The sequence below is a fragment of the Puntigrus tetrazona genome, chromosome 13 (genome assembly GCF_018831695.1).
Source record: "Puntigrus tetrazona isolate hp1 chromosome 13, ASM1883169v1, whole genome shotgun sequence".
Classification (NCBI taxonomy): domain Eukaryota; kingdom Metazoa; phylum Chordata; class Actinopteri; order Cypriniformes; family Cyprinidae; genus Puntigrus; species Puntigrus tetrazona.
The window spans coordinates 11606353-11632397 of NC_056711.1; the positions used below are offsets into that span (position 1 = coordinate 11606353).

Below are 26045 nucleotides of genomic sequence, written 5' to 3' on the forward strand. Positions count from 1 at the left end.
TATCTATCTATCTATCTATCTATCTATCTATCTATCTATAGACAATATTTGTTCACTCGAATATTACAAAGCTATAGACTACAATGGCCTTATATTATGCGATCTTTATATTCCATATATTCCGCTACAACAGTAGATAGATAGATAGATAGATAGATAGATAGATAGATAGATAGATAGATAGATAGATAGATAGATAGAAATACTGAATAATGTCGAGACCTTGGACATTTGTTAAATCACATAAATCACACAGACGTTTTATTCATAGGGTATTATTGAAATAACTGCATTAGGCAGCTTGAACTATAAAGTTTAAGACCCGCTCATCTGTTCTCGTTTCTTATTTTCTACCTAACATATTGAAATCTATTTAACTGTGTTAAAAAGGGGCTTTTTGTTCAGTCGTATCAGGTGCACAAAATGTCCGGGGTTTTTGCAGGATGGAGGCATAGTGGTAAAAGTACCGAAGGATGATAATGAACGAACGATGGCTAGGGAAGGATGCGATGGTGATGACAGAATGATGTACAGATAGAGGGGTGATGTTGATGGAGAGATGATGATGATGTCATTCTTTTAAGTGCGCAGCCCTGCTGAATCCACATCCGGGTCCTGCGCTGCTGCTGGTGTGCAGAGATTCGGTCCCGAACGCAGCGGACCAAAATAGCGGTCAAACCCGACACTTTCCACTTTACACGTTGAGGACGCAGAATAAATGGGAATTATGCATCCCTGGTTTAAACAGATAAGGGTGATCCGCTCTTTTACAGACTGAATGCGGAGCAAAACAATCCGCCAGCCTGTCTCTCTCTCACCACCGCCGCGCTCGGTTTATATATCTCTCTTTCTTTTCGTCCTTCTCTTTTATCTGGTTTTTACCTTCTCCGCAGAAGAACTCTCCAGGACTTATTTTTAGTGGGTAAGTTTGCGTGCTTTTGTAATACCTCTATGCGAATGGCAGAGCTAGTCTGTTAGCATGTAGGCTAAGGGAGTAGGCAGGTGTTGTTTGAGCTCGGCGGGCTGACCTGTCGCTTTTGGCCGTGGCATGGTGCGCTGAGGGCCGCGGATCTGACAACCCAAGCTCGATGCTTCACTTGGCCTCTCGTTAGCATTTAGCTTGCTAGATTGTCTGACCTCAAACCGTAGCAGTGAGAATCTTCTTGGGTCTTAGCTCATTATCTTTCCCGATTACATCCACCGGCCTATTTCACTTCGTCTGAACGTTTCAGTCAAACTAAAGGGTCCCAAACGACAGTATTAGCGTAAAGCTAGCGTGCTAGCAGGCTCGCTACACCATGACGTAATGCGGAATAGAGGCGCATGAACATGCGGCAGGTCTGCACGCGCATACTTTCATTTCACTGCTGTTCAGCACTAACAAGGGCAAAGAACATTTATTGCTGATATCTCACTGTAAAGTGTGAGTCTACTCTAGCAGTAAACCGAGTCTGCAGCTAGACCAGATTTGTAGAGTGTTAACCTGTAAAATCTATACAGGGGCCAAGGCTGGAGTTTTATAAATTGCACTGGTTTTGTGTCTGGAGTGCGCAGTGATAGATGTGAGTGGTGAACAATGGTCTGAATGCATCTGTACTTGTCTATTTTTAGCATACTTGTGTGTGTGCGTGTGTGTATAACGTTATCTGACAACCATACATGGCTGGGAACCCACTGTATATGTGTCTTTGTGATAGTGTGTGTTTACATTTGTTTCTTGTGCCTGTTGGTATGCCATCTTTTATTTGCCAGTGACTACTAGCATGACAAGACTTACGGTTTCAAGACATTTAAATAGTGGCCCATTGCTGTGTGTTTACACTTGATTTGGGTTAGTGGGAAACTTCACATTAAAGGTTTTAAGTTGAAATAAAATTAAAATTAACCTAGATGAGGTTTGTCCAAGAAGTTTCTATTTTTGTCTCTAAACTTTTGGAAAAAGTCTCAAAAGGGTTGGGGAAGTATCTAAATCTAGCTCCAAAATGGCTAGATTGGCAACATTAGGGGACATTTGCCAGACCTCTCCAATCCCTGCCCTTTTTTTTTATAACTGACTACATGCTGGCATTCAGATCTGCCTCCATAAATCAACAACCAGTGATTATAATCAAGTCCGTCCTCAGCTTACTTAGTTTTTTTTTTCATTCAAATGTACCGCAGTTTATTAAGAAAAGACCTGTTGCTACTCCCATTTCATAACTCTTGTTATTATAAGCTAAGTAGGCATTGTCAATTTTTCAAGTTATTATTTGCATTGAAAACTTACATTAAAATACAGAACAATTTTTTTTCTTGACTCTCAACATGAGTAGGCCTGTTTGCTTATCACTGTGCAAAGATTAAAAAGTTGTTGTTAAACATTGATTTGTTGCAATTTTGTGCACTATTTTGACACTTGAACAGAGTTATTTTAATGTTTTAACATTTGAACAGGGTTACTAAACTGTGCAAATAATGGGTGAGAATGTACGTTTACTTAAACGTTTAAATATATAATTTCTATATTACTATTGTCACCAAACAGAATTGTCTTTCATTGGTGAATTGTCCTGTCTTAAACATATGCCAATGCATACTTTAAATCTAATTTGTAATCAAAATAGCAAATCCAGTTTTAAATGTGATTTGTGATTACATATATTTTTGTTGATTATCTAAAAAAAGACAGTGAATAATTAGTAATAGTAGTTGAAGTAGTGGTAGTTATTTAAAAAAAAAAATGCTTATTATGGTAGGTAATCAAAATTAAAGGTATTTGATAATTATAAAATTTTGCTTGTGTTGACTGTTGAAATGTGGTGCTATGGCAACGCTATATAGAATTAATCTTTCAGTGAATCATTTGGCCATATATGTGTCCACCTTGGGATGTGAATAGTAACTAGTTTGGCACTGTTAGTGGTGTTTGTTATTCATCATTCTCTAACATTTCTATTCTAGATTCCCAAGCAGTAGAGATGGGTGCTTTTCTGGATAAGCCAAAGATGGAGAAACACAACGCCCATGGTGAAGGCAACAGCCTGCGCTACGGCCTGAGCAGCATGCAGGGCTGGCGAGTAGAAATGGAGGATGCGCATACTGCTGTCATCGGCCTACCTAACGGCTTGGACCCCTGGTCGTTCTTCGCTGTCTACGACGGGCATGCGGGGTCACAGGTGGCACGCTACTGCTGCGAACACCTCCTGGAGCACATCACCAGCAACCCTGACTTCCAGGGTGGAGGCGGAGGAGGAGGTCCAGCTGTGGAGCCCAGCGTGGATAGTGTGAAATCTGGAATCCGTACTGGTTTCCTGCAGATCGACGATCACATGCGGCAGATCTCGGAGAAGAAGCACGGCGGTGCTGACCGCAGCGGCTCGACTGCCGTCGGTGTGATGATCTCACCCCGCCACATCTACTTTATCAACTGCGGAGACTCGCGGGGTTTGCTGAGCCGCGGAGGGGCTGTGCACTTCTTCACACAGGACCACAAACCCAGCAACCCCTTGGAGAAGGAGAGGATCCAGAACGCTGGAGGATCTGTGATGATCCAGCGCGTCAATGGGTCCCTGGCGGTCTCCAGGGCTCTGGGGGACTTTGACTATAAGTGTGTACATGGTAAGGGTCCCACGGAGCAGCTGGTGTCGCCGGAGCCTGAGGTGTATGCTATTGAGCGTTCGGAGCTGGAGGATGAGTTTATTGTTCTTGCGTGTGACGGGATTTGGGATGTGATGACCAACGAGGAGCTGTGCGATTTTGTTCGTTCACGACTGGAGGTGACTGATGATCTGGAGAGGGTCTGCAATGAAATTGTAGATACCTGTTTGTATAAGGTGAGTGGAAACACTTTCACCAGCCAGTCAGAAGAATTCCTCTGTCTATTAAAAAGGAGCTCACTCTTGTTTTATGCAGTCGGTTTCCAATGCCTTGATTAAAAAAATTCCTACAAAAATGGCAATTTGGAAAAAAAACATTTCAAATAAATTCTGTTCTTATGAACTTTGTTCTTCAATGCATCATGGAAAAAAACAAACTTCATTAAAATGTTCACTGAAGACTGGAATAATTGCAGGTGAAAAGTCAGCTTAACCAGCAGAGGAATAAATAATTAAAATAGAAAGCAGTTATTTTAAACTGTCAGTATTTGAGAATATTACTATTTGTACTGTATTTTTGATCAAATAAATTCACCTTTGATGAGCATTAGATAAAAGAAAATCTTACCAACCTCAAACTTTCATATTTTTATATATATATTTTTTAAAGATAACTATAAGAAAGTTTTATGTAAAGCAAACAAATGTTGTAATAAGTAATGAAAAGTTTTTTTGTTTTTAATTATGTATACATTTTTTATATCTTTATTTACTTTAGCATACAATGGACATATGTGACCCAGCTGTATTGATCACAAGTTTCTTCAAATTCTAAATCTTATCTCCCATTTTTCAAGTGTTTCATTGAATTATTAATTTGGATGAACCCCTCCCTTCTTCTGTGTTTGGACAGGGAAGTCGTGACAACATGAGTGTTGTGTTGGTGTGTTTCGTCAGTGCACCGAAGGTTTCCCCTGAAGCTGTCAAAAGGGAAGCGGAGCTTGATAAATACCTAGAGAGTCGAGTAGAAGGTATGTACTAACCTTTACAAGCCTTCTGCTATTGAATGAAATCAGTAATTCAGCCAAGCCAAACTTGATTGCTTTCAATTGTTGTTGATATAACAGAGATCCTGAAGAGGCAGGGGGATGAAGGTGTGCCCGATCTGGTACATGTGATGCGCACATTAGCATCAGAGAGCATCCCCAATCTACCACCTGGAGGAGAGCTGGCCAGCAAGTGAGTTCCACACAATCTCTTTACTTCAAGTTCCAAAATCTAGTGATCTGTCTGTCTAACATTTTGTGAATAATTGACCGTCCGCAAAGAACTTGATTGACAGGCGATCTGACCAATCAGAACGCTTATTGTTCTTATGTCCCCCCACTTCTATCCGCCATTTTGCCCGACATCTACAGCCAGTCTCCATAGAAATCCATATTTAAACGGGGAAAAATTATCGACCGAATAAAAATGCACAGAGGGTCAAGCTACGCTGTTCCTGGTTGCCACAGTAATGGTAATAAGCGAAGGAATTCCTCAAGTACTTGTTTTGCTGTATGCATGAATTTCAGCACTGAAGTTAAATATTCGGTGTTAAATAATAAAAATAAATTGTTATTAAAGCGTGCACTTATTCTGTGGACAAAGTCCCTTGAACTTCACCCCGGTTTATGCAAATGTGTGCTCATCTGTTTTCAAAACAGCTTTCCTCGAGTTGCTTCAGATCATCCTCTCACTCATTAAACTATTACAGGTCCTTTATTGCAAAAAGACAGACACTGCGATACTAATGCGAAGTAATGAAAGGACAACGCCATGTGCTTTTTAAATCCTTTTTCATAGGACAGAAGAGTAGATTAAACATAATATGGTTCGTTGCTTTATGTAAAAATGAAAAGACGATCGGTTTGCTGTTCATCTGACGCGACACATTAAAGAGACACTAAATGGTATTTATAGTTTGAATTTCTTTAATAATGACACAATTTAAAAGTCCTGAGTTCTGTCTTCTCTGTTGTGTTGTCAGTTTTCACAGTATTTTTTCACTGCGTGAGAACGTGTGTAGTGTGAGCGCTGCATTGTTTGTCAGTCATGGCAATAGTAATAGGGTGGATCTTTGCAAACAGTCAATTGGTGGGTAATTCTCACAGAACCTTTCAATAACAATAATATTTAAAAGTATGGCAAGATATAATATCAGTTAAGGCAAGATACTTGGGTCTGCACCAACAGCTTTCTAGTTTCTTTGCTTGAAGAATCGCATACAGAGTTTCATTTTGATTTTACTGAGGCAGCTCAGTGGGTTTTGTTAAAGAGGTGATGTTTACTTGACTTTTTATTTAATGCATGTTTATACATGTTTTTTTTCATAGGCGGAGTGTAATTGAAGCAGTATACAACAAACTTAACCCATACAGGAACGAGGATACAGTGAGTACAACAGCCTGATCGTGTGTATAAATGTTGGGATGTTTGCTTGCAAGATTTATTTTGTTTTGTTTCAGAATTAAGTTGCATTGCATGATTTTGTTATTTGCCACCTTGAGTGTTCCAGAGTTTTTTTTTTTTCATTTGTGCATTTTTCCATCCTATTCCATATTGTCCCCTCTCGTCTGACAGTGCTGGATAGACTGAGATGTGCTTTGGAAAGCGTTTTGGTTGAGTGCAGGGTGGAGCCCCTCAAATCTGTTGAGCAAACCAATTTCATATTTAAAAAAAAACACAAAAAAACGTGAAACTCTTAAATTAAATGTTGATTGGATGGTTATAGCTTACCTGTTGAGCTGAAAAAAAACGTAATTACATAAAATGTAATGGTAATTTTTGCTAATTCTCAAACAAACTGTTTATTTAAAAGAATAAACATTAATAAAAATATTATAATTTACAATTAAAGCAGTGACATAATCAAGTGTATGCTTATAGTCATGTAAAAAACATTTTTTAAAGTAGTTACTTCAAAGTAAATAACAGACAACAACAAAAATAAAACTTTTTATAAAAAAAATTTATAAACATAGCTGCTTACAGTTTTACCGTGTTATGTCATTTCTCTTTATGATAGTAGTATTTTAAAGCGTCATTTACAAAAGTGAGTTGGCACTTGGTACTACCGGTGCCATAGAAAGACTGGTATTGTAGCTTTTTTTATATATATCCCAAGTGGCACATACTTTATTTCCAAATCTCAAATCAAATCAAATTTTAAAATGATCCAAACATGGTATCCCTAGGGCATATGCATTGTGATTTGTGATTTTATTTATTATTTTTAACAAACTGATTGTGTATATTTTTGTTTCATATAGACTTGACTGAAAATCAGGCACCTCGGGTGCTCTTTACTTCAGCACTCAGCACTTGATTCTGATGCTTTTCATGACTACCAACCTTGACCTGCCACACCTCAGGCTGTTCTTCCAGTTCACATGTGTTTTTACAAACCAGTTCAAGCCTTCCCAAAATAACTGTGGAGCGATTCATTTTGAGTCTGTCATTTTCCTCTTTCATATTTATTTAACAGTTTGTTCATGTCATATTCATGTCATATTTATGTTTATCAGAGGCAGTTCAGCCTGTTATGTGTGAACTCTGATTGGTTGGTGTTCATACAATGGGCTTAAGCCGCTTGATACATTGGTGATATTTTTCTTTCTTTTGGGGTGGTGCTTTGCTTTTAGGAGCAGTCTAAATAGATCGCTGGGGTTGGGTACACCCATATAGGAACCTGTAGGTTTTTACTGAGGAAGCCTTTTTTTTTTTTTTTTTTTTTTTTTTTTTAAACAGTTTACAGTTCTACATAATAATGAAAAGGGTCCATATGAACTGTTGTAAAATAGACCCAGCGCTCTGTTGTGACTTTAATACTTGTGTTCCAAATACAGGACTTGAATTTTAATTGGAATACACTCACAGCATTTTTAATCCAATACTTTAGTAAATCTGAACTTGGGGAAACTATTACAATAGAACCACAATAAACCTCTGAACCCAAATATATATATATAATTAATATAGGCCACTGTGATTATAGCCAAAACTGATATTTCAATCGCTTTTATGCTTATTTTCCTATGCTGTGTAATGGTTTTTTTTTTTTTTTTTTTTTTTTTCCTCCCAATCCAAGCAAGCAACCTTCACAAGTAACAGTAATAAAGAGCAGTATTTACAAACCTAAGCACTACCATCCAAAAGTTTGGAATCTGCTAGATTTAAAATAAATTAATAAAGACAGACATTCTCATTGTTTAAAAAAAAAAAAAAAACACATTAAAAAATAAATGTAGACCATCGGAACTTTCTGATAGCCAAAGATTTCTGACAAAAGTATAGTTTCCACAGAAATGTTAAGCATTACAACTGTTGTCAACGTGGTGCTAAAGAAACATTTCTTATCACTATCCAAGTCGGCATATTAAAGTGATTTCTGAAGGATCATGTGACACTGAAGATTGGAATAATGGCTGCCGAATATTCAGCATCGCTATCACAGGAATGAATTAACAATGTAAAATAAAAAACGTGTCTTAAATTTTTAATAATGTGGTAATGTTACTGTCTCACTGTATTTTCAAATGATCAAATAAATGATGAAATAAATACAGCCTTGGTAAGCAATGTCTTTGAAAAAACCTTTTAAACTTTTGAATGGTAGTTTATAGAATCATAACTAAAAAATCATAACCATGTAATTTATAGTCCTAAATTTATGTAAAAATTACCTACCTTTTGGTATCACAAAGATACCGGCTTAATTATTAAAATTTTAAATAACTAATCCTGCATTCTACATGTTTATCTGTCTTCTATCTGTTCAAACTTACGGCAGTTTTGTTTCTGGAGTTTGCTGCTCTAACCAAGCGATTGATGCACCACAAAATCTCCAAATAGCCTGTTGGCACACAAGCAGCATCAAGTGCTGTAATTTCTGTCAATTGCAATCAGCGTATCAGTTTGGCCATTTAAACCCAAGATTTGGATCCCTCCATCATTTCCATCAACATTTCCTAGAATCATTCCTGATTTATCTTCACCTGTGTTTCATAACGTGTCTCACACAAACATGCTTTTTCCTGAGTGGTTGGCAGTTGGAGCTTGGTGGAATCTCACAAGCTGCTCTCCTCCTCTCTCCATTCAAGGACTCTGCATCCACGGATGACATGTGGTAGCCCCGCCCCCTTTAAACACTGCACAGAGTTTACAACCCTCCAGAACCCTGCACAACAACATTTCCTACAGGACCCGACACCAGAACCCTGCACAAGAACCCTCAAATACTACAAAACCTGCACAAGAACCCTACCACAGCCCAGCACAGCTGCTCTGGACTGTTTGGAGGAAGAAGAGGCGGAAGAAGAGGAAGGGAATGAGGGCTCCCTCCCCTTGTTCACATAAAACGTTCCCTCTCAGTGCTAGGCAATGGTACCTTCTGGAAATTTTCTGCATACTCTTCTGTCCCGAATCACTCTTTTCCCCAAATCCTTTTATCCTTAAAGTCACCCTCTCAAAAAAAAATTCCAACACTTTTTTTTTTTTTTTTTCCCCATTTCATTTGTTTGTTTTTTTTTGTTTTGTTTTTTTGGTGTAATTAATTTGATTCACATTTCCTTGTGTGTTTGTATATTTCAGCTTTTATTTCTGTGAAGTGCAATTGTCTTGTACAAAGAAAAGCCTGTATCAAATGCAGCTTTAGTTTTACGTTTAAAAAAAAAAAGAAAGAAAAAAGGCACACCTTTATTGCCCTGCCTGCTTTTGTTTTTTCTCCAACTGCTGAAGCCCAACACATCTGCCTCTCATGTGCTTTCCTTTTCAGTTTTTTTTCTCTTTTTTTTTTTTTTTTTTTTTTTTTTTTTTTTTTTTTTAAACAAAATATCACTTTTTGTATTGTTACTTTTTAAGTGAAACGGGTAAATGATATGGGCTCACAGCACAGTACAGTAAGCTTTTTTGTAAATCTCACAGCACAGATGACAGTAATCATTATGTTCTCTCAGTACTACTGTTTTTGTTTTTCTGGTGGGGTGGGTCTTTTATTTTCCCCCCTTTTTTATTTTTTAAATTTTTTTGAGAAAATCGCTTTAACTTAAACTAAGCTGAAATTGTGTGTGCGAGAAAATGAGTGAGTCTTATGAGAAATCAATGCTTTGTGGTGTGCGTGTGTGCGTGTGTGCGTGTGTGTGTGTGTGTGTGTGTGTGTGTGAGGATGCATGTTTGATCCACCAAACTATTTCCATCGTGCATATTTTGTGTGATTCTGTTACCTGATGCGCTAACCCTGATTCTCTCTCTCTTATCATCAACACTAGGACTCTTCTCTACAGTGTTCTGCACTACTGCAGCTCTTGATTATTATTATTTTTTTTTTAATTATTTTTTTTATTTTGTATTTTTGGTTAAGTTGGTCTAGGAGCATTTTAAAAGATCTCCTGCTCTTGCTGGAAAAAAGTAATTGTTAAGAAGCACTCAGAACTGGGACAGGCCCTATTAAGTGCGTTCGTGTGTGTGTGTGTGTGTGTGTGTGTGTGTGTTTGGTTGTCAGTGCTTATGGTCTGAATGGATGTGTGAGATTGCATGTTTATTGTGCTTAAAACGATGTGGGTTTTAATGGGGATATTTAGGCTTTTGACACAAATATATAAGGCTTTAGCTATAGCGCTCGATCACCCATCTGCACTGCTGAGAGAGTGATGAGTGAATGCTTTCTGAGATTAACACTCAACTCGGATTTTTCTTCTACTTAAACCATTCGCTTCATCTTGTTGATTTATGTTATCCGTTTCTTTTTTTTGTTGGATGTGGTGATTTCTATCTTTCTCTGTCTCTCTTTTTTTTTTTTGTTTTTTTCAAAGAACAAATACAGTGTGATGCAGTGAGCTGGCCTGGTTTAGGCCAGAGCCTGCATGTGTTCCTCTGACCAATAGGGAGCGCAACAGAGTACTGTTTGCTGCTAAAGTGTGTGATTGAATCATTCGTTCATTCATTCGAATGCTCTTAGTTAATATTCTCCTGCACCCCCCCCAATGCTGTATGTAACATAGTTCTGAATTAATTTAATTGTTTTTTTTTTTTCAGAGAGATTGTCTCTTGTTCATTTGTCCTGATTGTCTAAAATGTGACACAGTAAAAATCACCCCCTTCGTCATTACCCTCCCGAACTAAATTTTATGTATGGAATAGATTATATGAACAAGAATTCCCTTGCATTTAATGAATATAAGTTAGCTTTTTAGTCTAATCCCGTGTATTTGCATACTGAAAAAAGGGTAGGTAAAAAGATTACTATAAGTCTTTTTCGCGAACCTCACAGGGTGATTTATTAAACTAATATTGTAACAAAATGACAATCTAACAGTGTTTAGCCGACGTAAACGGAAAAATCTCCCTGTATCCTCTACGCTTTTGCCTTGTGTTATAACACAGGCGTAAAGATCATGGTTTTCGTGCGTGGAATGGTGAGCTTTGTGTTCTCCCCAGTGGAAGCTGGGATGTTGTGTAATAGAAGATTTACGAAATGAATCTAAAATTAACAGGATGTTTTAGGATGGTCTTAGAGGCCATATGTTCACGTGTCTTTAAGCTTTTTTGGATCCGCAAAGCTACGTGGAATCACTTTAGGAATGTAGACACGAAGAACGACGACTCTTAATAGGATGCTGTTGGCTTGCTTAACCCTCAGTTTGGTCTTATACGGTCTTAAAAATCACTTGTAAGAAAATTAACAAATTTTCGGTTTTCGTTTTTTGTAAGGAGCGATTTGTTGTACATGCAGTTTTGAGTTCCGTGGACTGCTGTTATAAAGATTATCCTCCTTTTTGTTTGTAAAACTTAAAGATGGTTTGTAGATGGGGCAAAAATCCAGATTTTTTTTTTTTGTTGTTGTTGTTGAGAGATGGTCATAAGCACAGGTCTTTTAATTGAGGAAAGGTTTTGGCTTACAGTGAAGCATACAAGCCCAGTTATAGACGATAGAGATGTTTATGAATGTGTTTTTACTAAGTCTTGTCGCTGAAGTTGACAAGGGCATTTTTCAAGGAATTCAAATGACACATGAACCGTCGCATTTGTTAATTGCGCGTAGATCTTTTGCTTAACCCACGTCTCAAACCCTTCGATGCCCCTGTATTTTAGGTTTATGCTCTGAAATCCTGTTTCTGTGGTCTCTAGTTCTGGTAGCGTTAGCTTGGTAGCTCTTTTCAGATTTATCCGGACCTGCCTTCTGATGTATAAACCAAGTGATTAATGCAGCCTTAATGCCTCCTGAAAACCCCCAACCCCAAACCCTTGGGCTTTACTCGTATATTACAGAGATCTGTATGCAAACACGCCAGTTTTGTGCTAAAGGGAACTAAATTTTCTAGCACGGTGTGTAATTCAGTGGTTCGGCCTCAGACGTTCTCATAGACACACATATGGTGTTTTACTCTGGTGAAATCCCACCTCCTACCCCAACAGGATTATTTTTGCTGATTTCAGTCATCTGCTGTCCTCATAAGCTAAGCTATTTTTGTTAAACAATTGATATGTATATTTGTATTCATTTATAAATATGTACACAAAATGAAGTGAATAATCAAGGATAATCTCTCCTCCCTGTAACCCACTGTGACCCACTGGTCATCCTCTAACTGTTCCACTGTTCATTTTTGTTGTTTTAATCTTTTCAGACTGGAAATAAACCTATTTTATTTGAAAAAAAAAAAAAAAAAAAAAAAAAAAAGATTGTGTCTAGTTGTTTTTATGTTGCCTTCACAAGAAGGGCTGTTGTTTTTTGTTGTATTTATGATATTATGAAATTACAACACAATGAAAGGATATGCAAAATAGAAAAGCAGTACATGTAAATTATGCACTGTAATTAATACTGCATCAAAGGTGCATCATCAAAAATTAATAATTATTGCTATTTTGTATAAAATGTTATATTTGTTGCTATTTAAAATTAATTCTTAAATGGTATTTATTATAGGGTACTGAAAAAAGAAATGTAGCATGGTTTCAAAAAAATTAAGCAGGACAACTTTTTAACATTAATAACAAGAAATGTTTGAGCACGCAATCGGCAGGTTAGATTAGTTTCTCAAGTGACATTAAACACTGAAGAAACGGCTGCTGAAAATTGAGCTTCACTTTCTCAGGAGTAAGTTACAGTTTTTCCAAATATACTGTTATTCTTAGTTGTTATCATTTCACAAAATTATTGTTTTTTTTACTGGATTTTCGATCAAATAAATGCAAGCTTTGATGAGCATCAGCTCCTTCAGGAACCTCTTGCAAAAACATTAAAAACCCTGCTGTCTTGCAAAACCTTTACACCGACCTCCAGTATATTCTAAGGTTTGTGCTTAGCAGTGAATTCGGCACATTGTTTCTGAACAGAGTGCCAAGTTTAAGAAGACATCAGGTGAAATTTAGTTTCAGATGAGGGCAAAAGTACTCCAATTTATTTAAAGTATATATATATATTTTTTTTGTTTTTTTCATTTTGGAGAAACAGACCATAAATATGAGTCGTAATGCTAACAGCATTTCAGTCACCGTGATATTTTTCCCTTTTCTAATTAGGAGCCAGCTACAGGATTTGTTATAGCCTGACCACAGTGTCCTTGAAGTTACTAAAACACTTTAATTTTAGAGATGAATGGGTTTCTGTTTAACAGATTTTTCATTTGCCTTTCATATGTTGATGAATTTGTAATATGAATATTGATGTCTAATTTTTACAACGTTTTTGAAATGGGAAAGCAAATGTACATCTTTTGTGTAAAATCTAGGGCTGGAATCTAGAAATTTGCTGTGGTAAATTAAAACGAGGGTTGCTAGTGGAAAGATTCGCGAGAACTTCAAGATTGAATTGTTTTTAATTATAAGAGACTTTTTTTCAGAAAAAAGCAAGAAACAGGAGTTTACCTTCACGTGCAAACTTTTAAGTGTAGTTATTATTCACGTTTGGGTGAATCTGTCTTAATAGATCTGAAAAGTTTTACTTTTGAACTATTTAGTCTGTAAGCAGCCAGGTGGGGGCAGTGTGAGTTGGATAAAAGGAAGTGACTAGAAAGTGAAGGCCGCTATTAAAACCAAAGTCAGTCCAGAACTGATTAAATACAGCAATATTGAAATGGATTATAATTTCTTTGAAATATCTTCATAAATATCTGTTCTGTAAAAGGAAGAATTTCATACAGGTTTGGAACAAGTACAGCAACAATACAGCATGGCCTGTAGTGCCGTATTGCTTTTTCCAAATATGATTGTGTAATATTTGTTTTAACAAAATGAATTAGCTTAATAAAACTAAGACACTTTATTAATAAATCAGGATTCTAGAAAGCGGGTTAAGGGCTGGTTTGTGCAGAATGTTCAGATGTGAACTACTTGAGAGGCAGAACTTGAAATGATGAAAATGTATGTTTACATTTATATATGTATTTATATATGTATATGCATATTACAAAACCGGTCATAAGCGTCCATAAAATCTGAGGAAGCAAACAAATCAAAATATCGAGAAAATCACCTTTAAAGTTCAAATAAAGTTCTTAGCAGTGCATACTACTAATCAAAAAATAAGTTTTCATGTATTTACAGTAGGATTTTAAACATATTGCAACAATCACATGCTTAACGTTTAAGCGGTTACGGAGGAAAACCTGTGCATCTTACTCTAAACAGTGGATGGTCACACATTACCAGACTTTCAAGTCATTCTGAACACATCAAGTTTGCTCAGAAAGACGCATGGAGACTGAAAACAAGTGCCGTGAAGCTTTAAAATCCCCCGACTTGATGAAGTAGTAGTCTATACCTGTCATACTCAGTTATCTATCAAATCTGCAGAGCGGCTCTGATGTTAGACAGCTAGTGTCTTTAAACCAGGAAATCTCTCTGAAAATCATAGTGTAGGGCTATGCTGAAAAGAGACATTTTCAATGTGTTTGTATCTCTCTGCTGCAGCTGCACGGATTCATCACAGACATACAAAACAGCTCAGCCAGCCGATAACAGAGATAATATTGACTCTGCTATTACACTTCTGTTCTCTTTTGTGTCTCTTCTTTCATATTCTTTCATACTTCACTCTCTTTTGCTGTATGCATTGTGTTTCTCTTTCTTTCTCCGTCATTCTCAGTCACCGGGGAAGCACTGCTGTGTGAAACAATGTAGCTAAATCAGCTCTTTTTCTTCAAACCTTATTAAAAGCTCTTGGGTGTGTTTTTAACTTGCTTTGTAGAGGTCTGGGTTTTTTTTTTATTTGTATGAATTTGCTTTGACTGGGTGCTGAGTTTGTATTGTAAGCATTAGCATGCTCTGTTGTGCTCTTGTGCATTTCTGTAGTCAATTCTCTCTATTCTTCTCCTCTAGGATCCAGACATCCTTTTCTTCAGAGGTTTCAGCTAGATGCAGCGCAAGTCCTCTCCTTTTCTCCGTACTTCTTTCCCTTTTTCTGTTTACGCTTTTAAGACTTATGCTTACTTAGAGACGATAGATTTAGAAGTTCTCCAGAATGAGCATCCTGTTATTCCACACATGCACAAGCAGTCTTGCGTCTCTGTGATGGTTGATTTTTTTGGATTTTGCTGAATATATTTATATACAGTATATATATATAGTATCACTGAATATATCATAATCATAAGTTTAATATTCCTTTCAGGAAGATATATATACTAACAATCAAATTTTGGGGGTCTGCAAGATTTTTAAATGTTTTTAAAAGACGTTTGTTATATGGTCAAATTATTTGATCAAAAATACAGTAAATAAGTACTGTTATAATATTACAATTTAAAAATACCTTTTTAGTTTTAGTCCTTATTTGGTGCTCAAGAATCATTTCATTTTATTATTAATGTTGAAAAAAGTTGTCCTGCTTAATATTTTTGTGGAAACTTTTTATTTGATGAATAGAAAGTTCAAAAGAACAGCATATTAAAAAGTATTAATTTCTTTTAAAAAAATAAATAAATCTTACCGACCCCAAATTTTTTAACTGTACTGTATGTATCATTTGTCTTCATGACAAAATAATTAATAGTAAATTAAAGCATTCTAAATTATAACAGACAATATTACATAGTACACATATTATGATGCATCCCATGCAAACACAAGATCCTCTTTATAATGAGCGTGGGACAGCCCTCTTATTGCATCGACGATGCAATAAGCGTCCGTAAATCTGGGAGCAATGATGCATAGACAATGAAACAAGGTCAACGGGCAGAGTACTGCTGAGTTTGATAGCAGGCGCTTGTTGTGATGCTGCTTTGTGTTGTTGTAATGAGAGCACACGGCACCACAGTTCCTAATCATCGCAGAAGAGACGTGGGGCTTCTGGAGGGACCAGCCCACAGTGAAACTCTTCAGAGAGCTTTTCATTGGTGCTGATGGTACTGATTACCTCGGAGGGATTCAGTTACTTTACAACGAACCAGGTTGGCCACAGACGGATCCAGCTGTGTGATTTTATAACTCAGCTAGAGCAGTGGATGGCCGTCATGTTGATTCAGGTTTTTTGTTCCTTTCTGAACTCAAAGTGCAGGTGGAGACTCACACTGTTCCAGTTGCTCATATAAGTCATATTCTCATTTAAAGGCGTCTGATTTTTGAAACGTGGGACAAAATGTACTTGACCTACCATTAGATAAAAAGGAAAAGTAACTGTGACGTGATCTGATGTGTTTTTATGTAGATTTTATTTAAATATGGTGCAAATTGTAAAGTATAATTGTTTGGGATTTTAAATAATTTCCTTAATCTTAAAAGGTCCTTGATATTTTGCTACCCTTAAAAAATGGCTACTGTTTTCTATTCCTTTATTAATGTCTAACAAGAAACATGTGGTGCTTTTGTCTAAGATTTCCTCAAATCTTACATTTATTGAAGCGAATGCTACGTTTATCCATATTTATGATGATATTTTATTAGTTTTAACTATTTTATTCTGAAATACGTGATGCGTATTAAATGATGCGTAAAAACGCTCTTTGTGAGAAAAAGGATTGCAACAGAATACATCTAAACATGTTGTAAAAAACTGAAAATACATTTTTGTTTTCTTTGTTTTTCCCTTATATCAAGAATCGCCGAAGTTGACTTTGATTTATCAGAGCTGCTAGACGTTCTTCCTTCTGTATGGTGCTGAATGTTTAAAACAACCTAATAAAGATTTAAAAACAGCGTCCTGTCACAGTATAATTGTGTGTCTTTCCTGGCTATATTGAATTACACAAACAAATGTCATTCTAAGAGTCGTATTGGGTAGACAGAGATCCCTAAGGTAACAACTGCACATATTCTGGTTTTACAGTACGCACACACACACACACACACACACACACACACGGTGAATGTGATTCTCAGTAAAGGTCACTGTTCGGTGTTACTGACACCCTGAGGTGTGAAGTTCCCTCATCATGGCATTTCAAGTCAGACACACATAGAAACCATATATCAGCTCTCAGTTGCAGATTAAAGTTGATCTCATGCTTGATGGCTGTAGGAAAGTGAAGAAAGTAAAGACAAAACATGAGCGAGACGAATCCTGTTAGACTGTGTTATTAAATGATTTTGATGTGACTTGATTCATACGTATGCCTGGATTTTGTAAGCGACTGCTTAACCCTCTCTCTCCTTCTCTCTGTCTGTCTTCTTTTTTTTTTTCCTTGTTGAACAGGTGCCACTTTGACCAGCGACAATGGTGCTTTAAGTTTGTCTTTCAGTTGCACAGTGGGATGTCTTCGGCTTCGGTTTGCCATTTGGAAGAAGGGATGCGGCAGAGGGAAGGAAAGAAATAGAGGGAGAGATCTTTTGGCAAATCACCCTTGTTGATTTGGCGTCGTACACGAGAGCGTAAGGGCTTGGTGGTAAATATGTAAATGGTTGCACTGTGAAGACATCCTGCCTGGCACGGTTCTTGAGCCAACAGAGACACAAAGACGTAATTCAGAAAATAACCGCAAGGAAGTAAAAATAAGAAGAGAGGGCAACATTTACAGCTGAATGACAGTGTATGGACAAAATGAATCGCAGATAGAATGTTCATGACATAAACTGGCAAAATGACCCATTTAGATTAGATTAGATTAGATAGTTTCTCATATTAATAAACTAGATTAATGATAATCAGTCTTTTAGCTGATGCTTTTTCTAAAGGCATTTAGTAACTAACAGAAGTTCGATTAAATGTTTCTAACCTCTCTGCTCTGCATAATGCAAAAAAAATGTAACCGCTGGATGGGAAAACTTGTGAGTAAGTTTGTTGTCCTGTGATCTACTGCAAATGTAATATATTTAAGAAGCACCCGTCACATACCACTGAGAGATGCGTAAGAAAATGGGTAGGCTTATCAATAATAATTTCAGATTTTTTTTTTCCACGGTCAGAGTAAGTTTCCCACATAGCAGCTAAAATTATTTGTTAAAGCAAACATCTACGGCTCCTAAACATGTCATGCACGTATAAAATCACGCGAACCATGGAGTATGTATTTGAGTATCCAGTAATAATGCCGTCCCCACTGAGTCATTTTGAATGTGAGCTCGTGGGGCCACTTTTGGATGAGCAGCTTACCTCCTATATGTTAGCAAAGTTTTCTCCCGTGTTCATATAATTTTCATTCAGTTCGCATAAACTTTACACAGCGGGTCACATGGCAGGAATGAACCTGTAAAGCTCTGCGACTTTCTTTTTACTTGTCATCTCTGTTTCCAGAGCATGCAGGTGAAGGACGCCCATTCATTAAAGTCACATGACGCGCTGTTTGCCTGGCCCTATGGATTTAACTGCATTGTTAAAATAGATTCCTTATTAAATATACTTTTCAGCACTGGAGATGTCTTTTGAAACCGTCTCTAAAAGCCCCGTTGTTTTGGTTTAATCGGCAGGCAAATACTATGAAATTTTAATTCAATAGAACTGGGCAGCAATTATTTCGGGTTGTGACTTTAATGGATCCAGATTGATAGAGCAAAGACTGCTAGATAAGAGGAGGTGAACACAACTTCACCTTCAATTCAACGATTTTAAATGTGAATTTTTAGAATATGTTCTCATAGTAAAAGGTGATTTAATTTGCCTGCTGGGAATAATTCACAGCAGCGCTTTTGCTTTTCACTTTGGAATGTTTGCTGAGGCCGGATTACTGGGAGGAAGGGGGGGCTCTCACCTCATTTAGAATGTTTTTAATTTTTCTGGTATATTCATGAAGGAGCAGGTTAATTATTCATTAAGAAAAATAAGTAATATCTCAGAAAGATGTATTGCCAATTGAAAACCTTTTACCAGCTCGTAAGCCAGATTCAAAAAATGAAAGTTTGTTAAAAATGCGTTGAATACTTTAGCTTAAATCTCTCTGACCTTTTTAATTAGCCTACTCTTTTTTCCCCGTCTCCTTTTTCGATTTTTTAAAACTTTTCTTGACTTTTACAGAAACACCAAATTGGAAAAACCACGACGTTTATAATAATAAAAAAGAGAAAGTGTTAAATGGTTGGTTTTGTTTGTATTTTCCGCACTCGCCAAAATCTAAAAAATACGTGTTAGGTTTTAAACGGAGATAATAACAGGCGCCTCCGCCGCTCGTGACACGTTCTGAATGGACGGCACGACCCCGCTGAAACATTTTAATAAGTGGCAAAGACTTCTCGTTTCTTGTTTCTTGTCAGGCCTCGTTCTAGTGTTCCCGTGCGTGGCGGGTTCGAGTGGCCCGCTATTGTCCCGCAGCAGCCCGGAGGGAGGAAGCGCTGCTTTGGGTGGTCCGACGGACCCCCGCGGCTCACAATAGCTCGATGCCCAATTATGAAGAGGACGTTTTTCTACTTGAAGGTTGTTGATTTACGGCTCGCGGTTCAACCGCCTCCAATTACCATTCTGAGTGAAGCAGACATGCACGTTCAAAGCACCTTCCGTATTAAAGTGCGAAGAGCGAGAGCCCGGTTTGTTGTTAAGGTAAGAAATAACGTTATAGATAGATACGGTTGTCGCTTAATCATTTTATTTGTCTGTTAAATGGTTTCATTTGATCGTATAAATAGGCTTCTGTTAATTTAGTTGGTGCAGCCTACGTTTCAGCTGATCTATAAGGCCCGGCCAGGCTTTACACCAGAATGAGCGCTAATAATGATAAACGGTTAGGCTATGAGAGGTTCGTGTCAAAATGCTAATTAATAGTTTTGATGTCCATATCTCTCAAAAAGACCATCAGTGCAGCCGCTTAATACACTATCATTTTTCTACTTAAAAAAAAAAATCTTTTCTTGTTTTCGGTTCGTTGAAGATTTTTTTTTTCTATTCGTTGTTAAGGTTAATGTTTTTAACATTAACTTTAGCTTATTAATGTTTTTTTTTTATTTCTTTATTATCCCAGCTTGCTTTGAATGTGGCCTGATTGTTCATAGCCTGTATGTAATGTTCAGAATATTTTGTCTCAGAAGGTCAAGCAGATTTAAATGCAGGCTGTAACATGGAGATATTATTTAACACGAATCTTGGCCAAATTATCTACGTTCTGTTTAGCCGCGACTCATAAAGCAACAACGTTTTAAAGATAAATAGCTGTAACATTTCTTACGAATATTACTTCAACATGCTCAAGACAGTATGCAAGTCTAAACAATTTCTGTAGCCTATTAGAACTCAAAAATCAACTAGTTTCAGACAGTTTTTTTTTTTGATTCAACGAGGAAATGTAATTCTTACATTATGTAGCCTATTTATTCTTATGTATTTTACTCAGTGGTTTATTTTACCCTGCTGAATTTTACCATGAGGTTTACTGTCAGGTGTTGTTGGTGCTGAAGAAGCAGGTCGAAGCAGGTTCAGATCTAATCTGTCTACTTAAGCCGACTTGATAGTAAAGCTCTGAAACAACATAAACATGACGGAAATGTTTGGGCTTAAAACTGCCTTGGAATCACCAGTTAACAACAACAACAAAGTATTCCCATTTTAGACCCTTAATGCGTTAAAATCATCTTATCATCAATGCAGAGCCCAACATAAAGATTTTTTTCTCCCCTGTGAGCATTCAGGTGCCACAGAAATATCAGAAATAACTGTAGTAAATATTTGTTATGGATCCAAAACAGAAGGAATTTTTTTTTTATGTAATGGATAAAAAAAAAATTAACCATCAGCCATGCTCTGTTAAAATGTCTTCAGCAGCCTTTATTAAAGGGCCATAACTGACCATACTGTCATTTATAGCTTTGCTTCTACGCTGAATGGCCTTCACCTCAGAAACATTCCTTTCATCGCCGTGTATGCCGTCTCTGTTATGTACTTCCCTGGTATGTATCTGCGTAGGTCACTGTTCAAAATGACAGCAAATCTAAAATGAAACCGTATTCTGGTGCGTACAGTCAAGGTCAGAAGCCTCAGCGAAGAGCATGAATACTTAAGTCAGAAAGGTTAGGAGAAACAGAAAGTCTGCCATTCTTTTCCAGAGGTTTACTTGTTTCTAAGAGTCTAGATAGACTTTCTTCTTTATTAAAACGTGTTACCGCTACAGGCCACTGGCATTCCTATGCAAAGGCATTGACTCTGTATACAGGAAGGAATAGTAAGAACTCTCCACGTTATTTATACTCTGTCCTTTCATCAGAACGGAAGGGGACGCATTTTCAAGAGACTCGTTGAGAGACTCTCTTGTATTTTTTTATTCGATAGGTGTGAATCATATAGACTAGCCTATTCAAAATATTTCTTGCTTCTGAAACTACAAGTAGCCTATCGTTGACATTCTTCAAGTGTCTGTTTATGTACACACGATTATGTGTGCTGAGATTTCAGAACAGTCAAACGCGCTCGGCTGATCTCGATGTGTGTGTGTGTGTGTGTGTGTGTGTGTGTACATTTCCTTTTTGTCCCAGAACGCTTTATTCTGAAAAAGCATCACCCACACGCACACACATACATAAGGAAGCGTCCTCATCTGTTTCGCGGTAGCTATTTGCCTTCACCTCCGTGTAGTGTAGGGCAGGTGGGGGAGTGGAGTGAGAGCGGGAGCAAAGTGAAAGAGTCTGTGAGCCTTAACAAGCTCCAAATAGAAAAAGAACATCATTTTCATTAGGCTGCCAGACAAAGGCAGAGGCCCCCGTGTTTTTGGGGCGGTCTGCTGTGTTTGTGCGTGTGTTTCCTTGGGATATGCCTCTTACGCGAGAGCGTGTGTATGATTGTGAGGGACTCTGTGTGTGAGTGTTTTTCAGGGACTGTCCTCTTTCCTGGCTGCTTTGTCTCTGTTGGTATTGTGCGTTGCTCAGAGAAAGGACTTCCTGGTCAATAGGGAGTAGAGTACCGTGAACTCGACAGCCCCCAAAACACCCCCCCCATACACACACACACACAGACTCAGACCCTTCTCAGCAAGCCGGGAAGCTGAGAGAGAGACGGCAGGATGGTGCATTTGTAGGGAGGACTTGTTGCTAGGTGACTGATAGACAAGTGTTTAAGTCAGAGCTCGGTTTTTAAAGCTAAAACCTGTCTTTCTGAAATTTTTACTGATTGAATAGATTCACAAGAAAACATAGAACCAGAATATTATAAGGGTCATTGCTACTGAATTCGATTTCATTTGTTACTGAAAGGATTCTGAATGAAAGATTGGTCTCGAATTAGCAAACACACACACACACACATATATATATATATATATATATATATATATATATATATCCCAGGCAAACCTTTATTGATACCTGTACTGATAAACTGGTTCCGTATCTCCAGATTCTTCATTATTTATTTTTTTTATTTTATTTGGTGAATGAAGTTTTTTTTCTTTTTCATAAATCAATGTTAAAAACTAAGTGTAGTTAAAATAACAAAAACATTAAACATTGGTACTAAACCGATCAGCTCATGAACAATTTTTTTTTATTTTAAAGGGATAGTTGTCTGTAATTCTTGTTGTTGTGGTCCAAGTCACTACCTTAACTTTCAAAAGTTTGGGGTTGGAAATATTTCATGTTTTTAAAAGCGGCCTTTTATACTCGCCTGGTCTCAGTTTATTTGATCCAAAATTTGTCATTATTGAATGACATAAAATATTACAGTTTATAATAACAATTTTTTACTTTAATGCTATAACAGATCATTTACTCTTCGGATGGCAAAGCCTTTTTTTTTTACCAGCAATTAGTAATTTTTATCACTTATTCCCTCAGAAATCATTATAATATGTTATAATGTAAAAACAGTAGTGATGTGTAATATTTTTGTGGAAATTGTGATTTTTAAAACATCCTTTGATGAATAAAACTTCAAAAGAATAACATTTATTACCTACGTTATTCTTAAAACAATGGGAATGTTTTTACTGTCACCTTGCTTAGTAAAAGTTTTAATTAAAAAAAATAAATCTTATTGACGCAAAACCATTAAACTGCGCGCATTTGAAATCCCGAGACAGCCGGGGGCCAGGAAGGCAGATAATAAAATTTTTCTTTGATAGATTTTAATTATTTTTTCATTTTGTTCATTTTTTACTTTAATTACAGTTTTGTTGTGTGCGTGAAATTCGTTCATAATATTCCAACCACCTGTAATTACTTTTCTTTTCATTGTCTTTATTTCTCATTTTGTGAATCAGTTGAAGAAAAAGAAAATATCGTCGTCTCAGCGGAAGTCAGTGGAAAGTTTCCTCAAGACGCAAACACAAACATGCGTATTCCGGGGGTAATCGCATTGTTAAGTGATTGCTGAACTTTAAAAGTACCCCGCAACAGATGGCTTTGTCTTTTTAACTGATGGGTTAAAACGATTAACCTGTATTTCTTTACAAGGATAAACCGTCTTGGACAAACTCACTCAACTAAAGACCGACCCTCTGTACAGGAGAGCTACCGAGAGTGAGAAGCTAAATCTAGTACATTGTTCTTTTGCTCCAGGGCTTAAGGCTTGATCTCAGATTTATGAGTCACTCACTGCAAGAGTATCACAGCACAGCACCGTTCCCCGACTGTTCTCAGAGGACAGAGAGCAGACGATCAGAAGACTAGGTGCAGCCACACGCCGCATTTACTCACTGCTGTGTGTGTGTGTGTGTGTGTGCGCGTGCCTGCTGGGAATCAAGTGAGACGACTCTCTGCTGTCACTAGTTGTCAGAATCACTGCATCATCACCGCCACACACACACACGTGTAATAATTTTCTTAGAAAGATGACCTGTTTCTCTTTGTCTTTTCTCCTTTAGCTCAGTAACTTGGACACATACCTGTCACCAATGACCAGTGAATGATCTGCCTTGAGACAGTCGTGCAGTACCCAGATCTTTCTCATGAAAATCAAAAGTGTCAGATTGGCATTTGACATAAGCCCTGAGTACAGAGATCACGCCCAGCCGTAAACATCCTCCTGACACACACACGGCTGACCTTGTCATCAACACACACACACACACACACACACACAGGCTCCAAGATGTGTAGATGAGCTTATTCAGCAACAGAAAAGTCTGCTTATCTACTATCAGAAGGCATACAGTATGTACGGTGGCAGAACCAGAGATTTTTTTATTTTTTTGAAAAGTGCAGCAGTTATAGAAATCCATATGTCTGGCTGTTATGTTGCCGTTTAATCAAATTCGTTATTGTAGGGGTCATGGATATTTCACCTTTTATTAATGTATTAAAGCTTTCCATGTCACAATGTGGTTTGAAAAAAAAACTATTACATATGTAATATTGTTCTGTTATCATTTTATATCATTTTATTTATGCCTTTTTTTTATGTGGCTTTGAGAGGAGGTTTCTGTCCAAATCATTACAATTATATTAGTATATATTCATATTATTATTATCATTACTTTTCTATATCTCAATTATATTATTATTATTATTATTATTCTTGTTGAACTTCATATCTCACATGATTTTTTTTCCCTTTAAACTAAAATGAAACGTTTTATATTTGAGTTTTTATATGTATTAAAAATGGGCATAAAAATAGACTACAATAATAGTAAACATGGGGGGTAATATTCAAATAATGTTACAGCAGTCCATAGAATATGTCCAAACATATGAGAACATTTTTTAGAGATTATATATATGCATTAAATGGTCTGTTAATGCCGATAAAGAAAGTTCTATGTTAATCTCTTGTGCCTTAAGAATGATTCCTCATAGATGTTGTGACAAAATGTTATAAAGTTATAAATTATTACTAGTCAGTTGCAGTTACCAAAAACCTTGAAGTGTATAGTTGTCATTAGACTTTGTGTGTGTGTATAAATGTTTTTTAATATAGTTTTGTTCATTCAGTTGCCAGAATGATACTAAAGAAATAAATCTATGAGATCAGTTTAGACTAAACCGACTCTGCAGTCTACCAGGATTAAATTAAAACAGTAACTTATATCTATTGGAACTCTTTAGATACTCAGACACTTAGCTGTTGTGTTCTCAATTTATTTCTGAATTTTGTGTTCTGAAAGAATGCTTTTTTATTGTGATTTGCAAGCTTTTTCTTCACAATTAGTACACGAGATACAAATGTAATACAAATACAAAAAATAGCTTGTCTAAATTCAATAATTTCATCAAATGAGTCATTTTATTCCATTAGAATTGAAAACCTCCCTTATATAAAGACAGGATATAAAGATTTGAAGATCCCATACGTCAGCATAAGTCATACTAGCGTTGTGACTGAGCAGTGTTTTTTTTTCAGATCAGGGGTAAGTGGAGCTTCTCCAGCGCTGGTGTTTCTGGTTGCTAGGTAACAGTTAATGTAGACCAAAAATGGCTGTCTCATTTGTGTCTGTGATGGACTAGATATTGCATTGTACAGTTTAAAAGCCAAGGGTTGTTGTTTTGTCTGTGTTTAATTTCTGTAATGCAAATCAAAATGCTAATAGGGGGATTCCAGTATGAGTTAGCAACATTAGCGACTGTTGTGCATTGTTTGTGGCACTTTTTGTCGTACCCAGACGGAATACTTTTGCCCACATGAAAACGTCTATGTTTGTGTCTGACTTCTGAGTGTGTTGTGTTCATGTGGTCTATATTATTTTGCAATTATGTAGTCGCAGTATATCTGATGTCTGAGGGATCCTGTTGTGTTTTCCCTGTCCTTCTGTTGGATAACAGAGAGAAAGAGGGAGAGGGAGCAGGATAAGCCATAAGGGTCATAGGATAAGAGGTCTTCTCTGTTACCACAAATCCCAGATTACATCCAAATGGGACAATGCCATGGCTGGACACCGATCTGTCATAAGGACACGCCCACACACAGAGGTCTGTAACTCATCAGGGTTGTCTATGTACTAAAGCAAGCAAAGACTTTATTTAATTGAATCCCTCATTCGTTTGCTAATATCTGGGCCAGTGGAGTATTAGCAAGCCACTCCAGCTCTGCCAGACATGATATCTTAATTACAACGTAAATCCCTGGCCTATAGGAGTCATCCAGCGTTTGGCCTCAACCAGCTGAGAGGACAACAAAGCGGATGGCATTTCTCTAGTGTGTGT

At 37.1% G+C, this 26045-nt stretch overlaps 1 protein-coding gene across 3 annotated transcripts; it reads left to right on the forward strand.

The window, feature by feature from the left end:
* The first annotated feature begins 579 nt into the window (after window positions 1–579).
* On the forward strand, window positions 580–15124 carry ppm1aa (protein phosphatase, Mg2+/Mn2+ dependent, 1Aa). Of its 3 annotated transcripts, none has more exons than XM_043254806.1 (6): window positions 580–922; window positions 2941–3812; window positions 4489–4606; window positions 4703–4814; window positions 5951–6008; window positions 14937–15124. In XM_043254806.1, the coding sequence occupies exons 2-6, from the start codon at window positions 2958–2960 to the stop codon at window positions 14970–14972; spliced, it is 1179 nt and encodes a 392-aa protein (XP_043110741.1). In that variant the 5' UTR covers window positions 580–922; window positions 2941–2957; the 3' UTR covers window positions 14973–15124. The 3 variants fall into 3 exon arrangements, with proteins under 3 accessions (XP_043110741.1, XP_043110742.1, XP_043110743.1); XM_043254807.1 differs by lacking the exon at window positions 14937–15124 and adding an exon at window positions 8717–12144; XM_043254808.1 differs by lacking the exon at window positions 14937–15124 and adding an exon at window positions 6887–8195 and having other exon boundaries at window positions 581–922.
* The last annotated feature ends 10921 nt before the right edge of the window (window positions 15125–26045 follow it).

Bases quoted from the DNA above. Each gene is read 5' to 3' on its own strand.
- ppm1aa (XM_043254806.1), top strand. From the start codon at position 2,958: ATGGGTGCTTTTCTGGATAAGCCAAAGATGGAGAAACACAACGCCCAT. The intron at 4,607-4,702 runs GTATGTACTAAC...TTGATATAACAG, and splicing joins CCTAGAGAGTCGAGTAGAAG to AGATCCTGAAGAGGCAGGGG. The intron at 4,815-5,950 runs GTGAGTTCCACA...TTTTTTTCATAG, and splicing joins GGAGGAGAGCTGGCCAGCAA to GCGGAGTGTAATTGAAGCAG.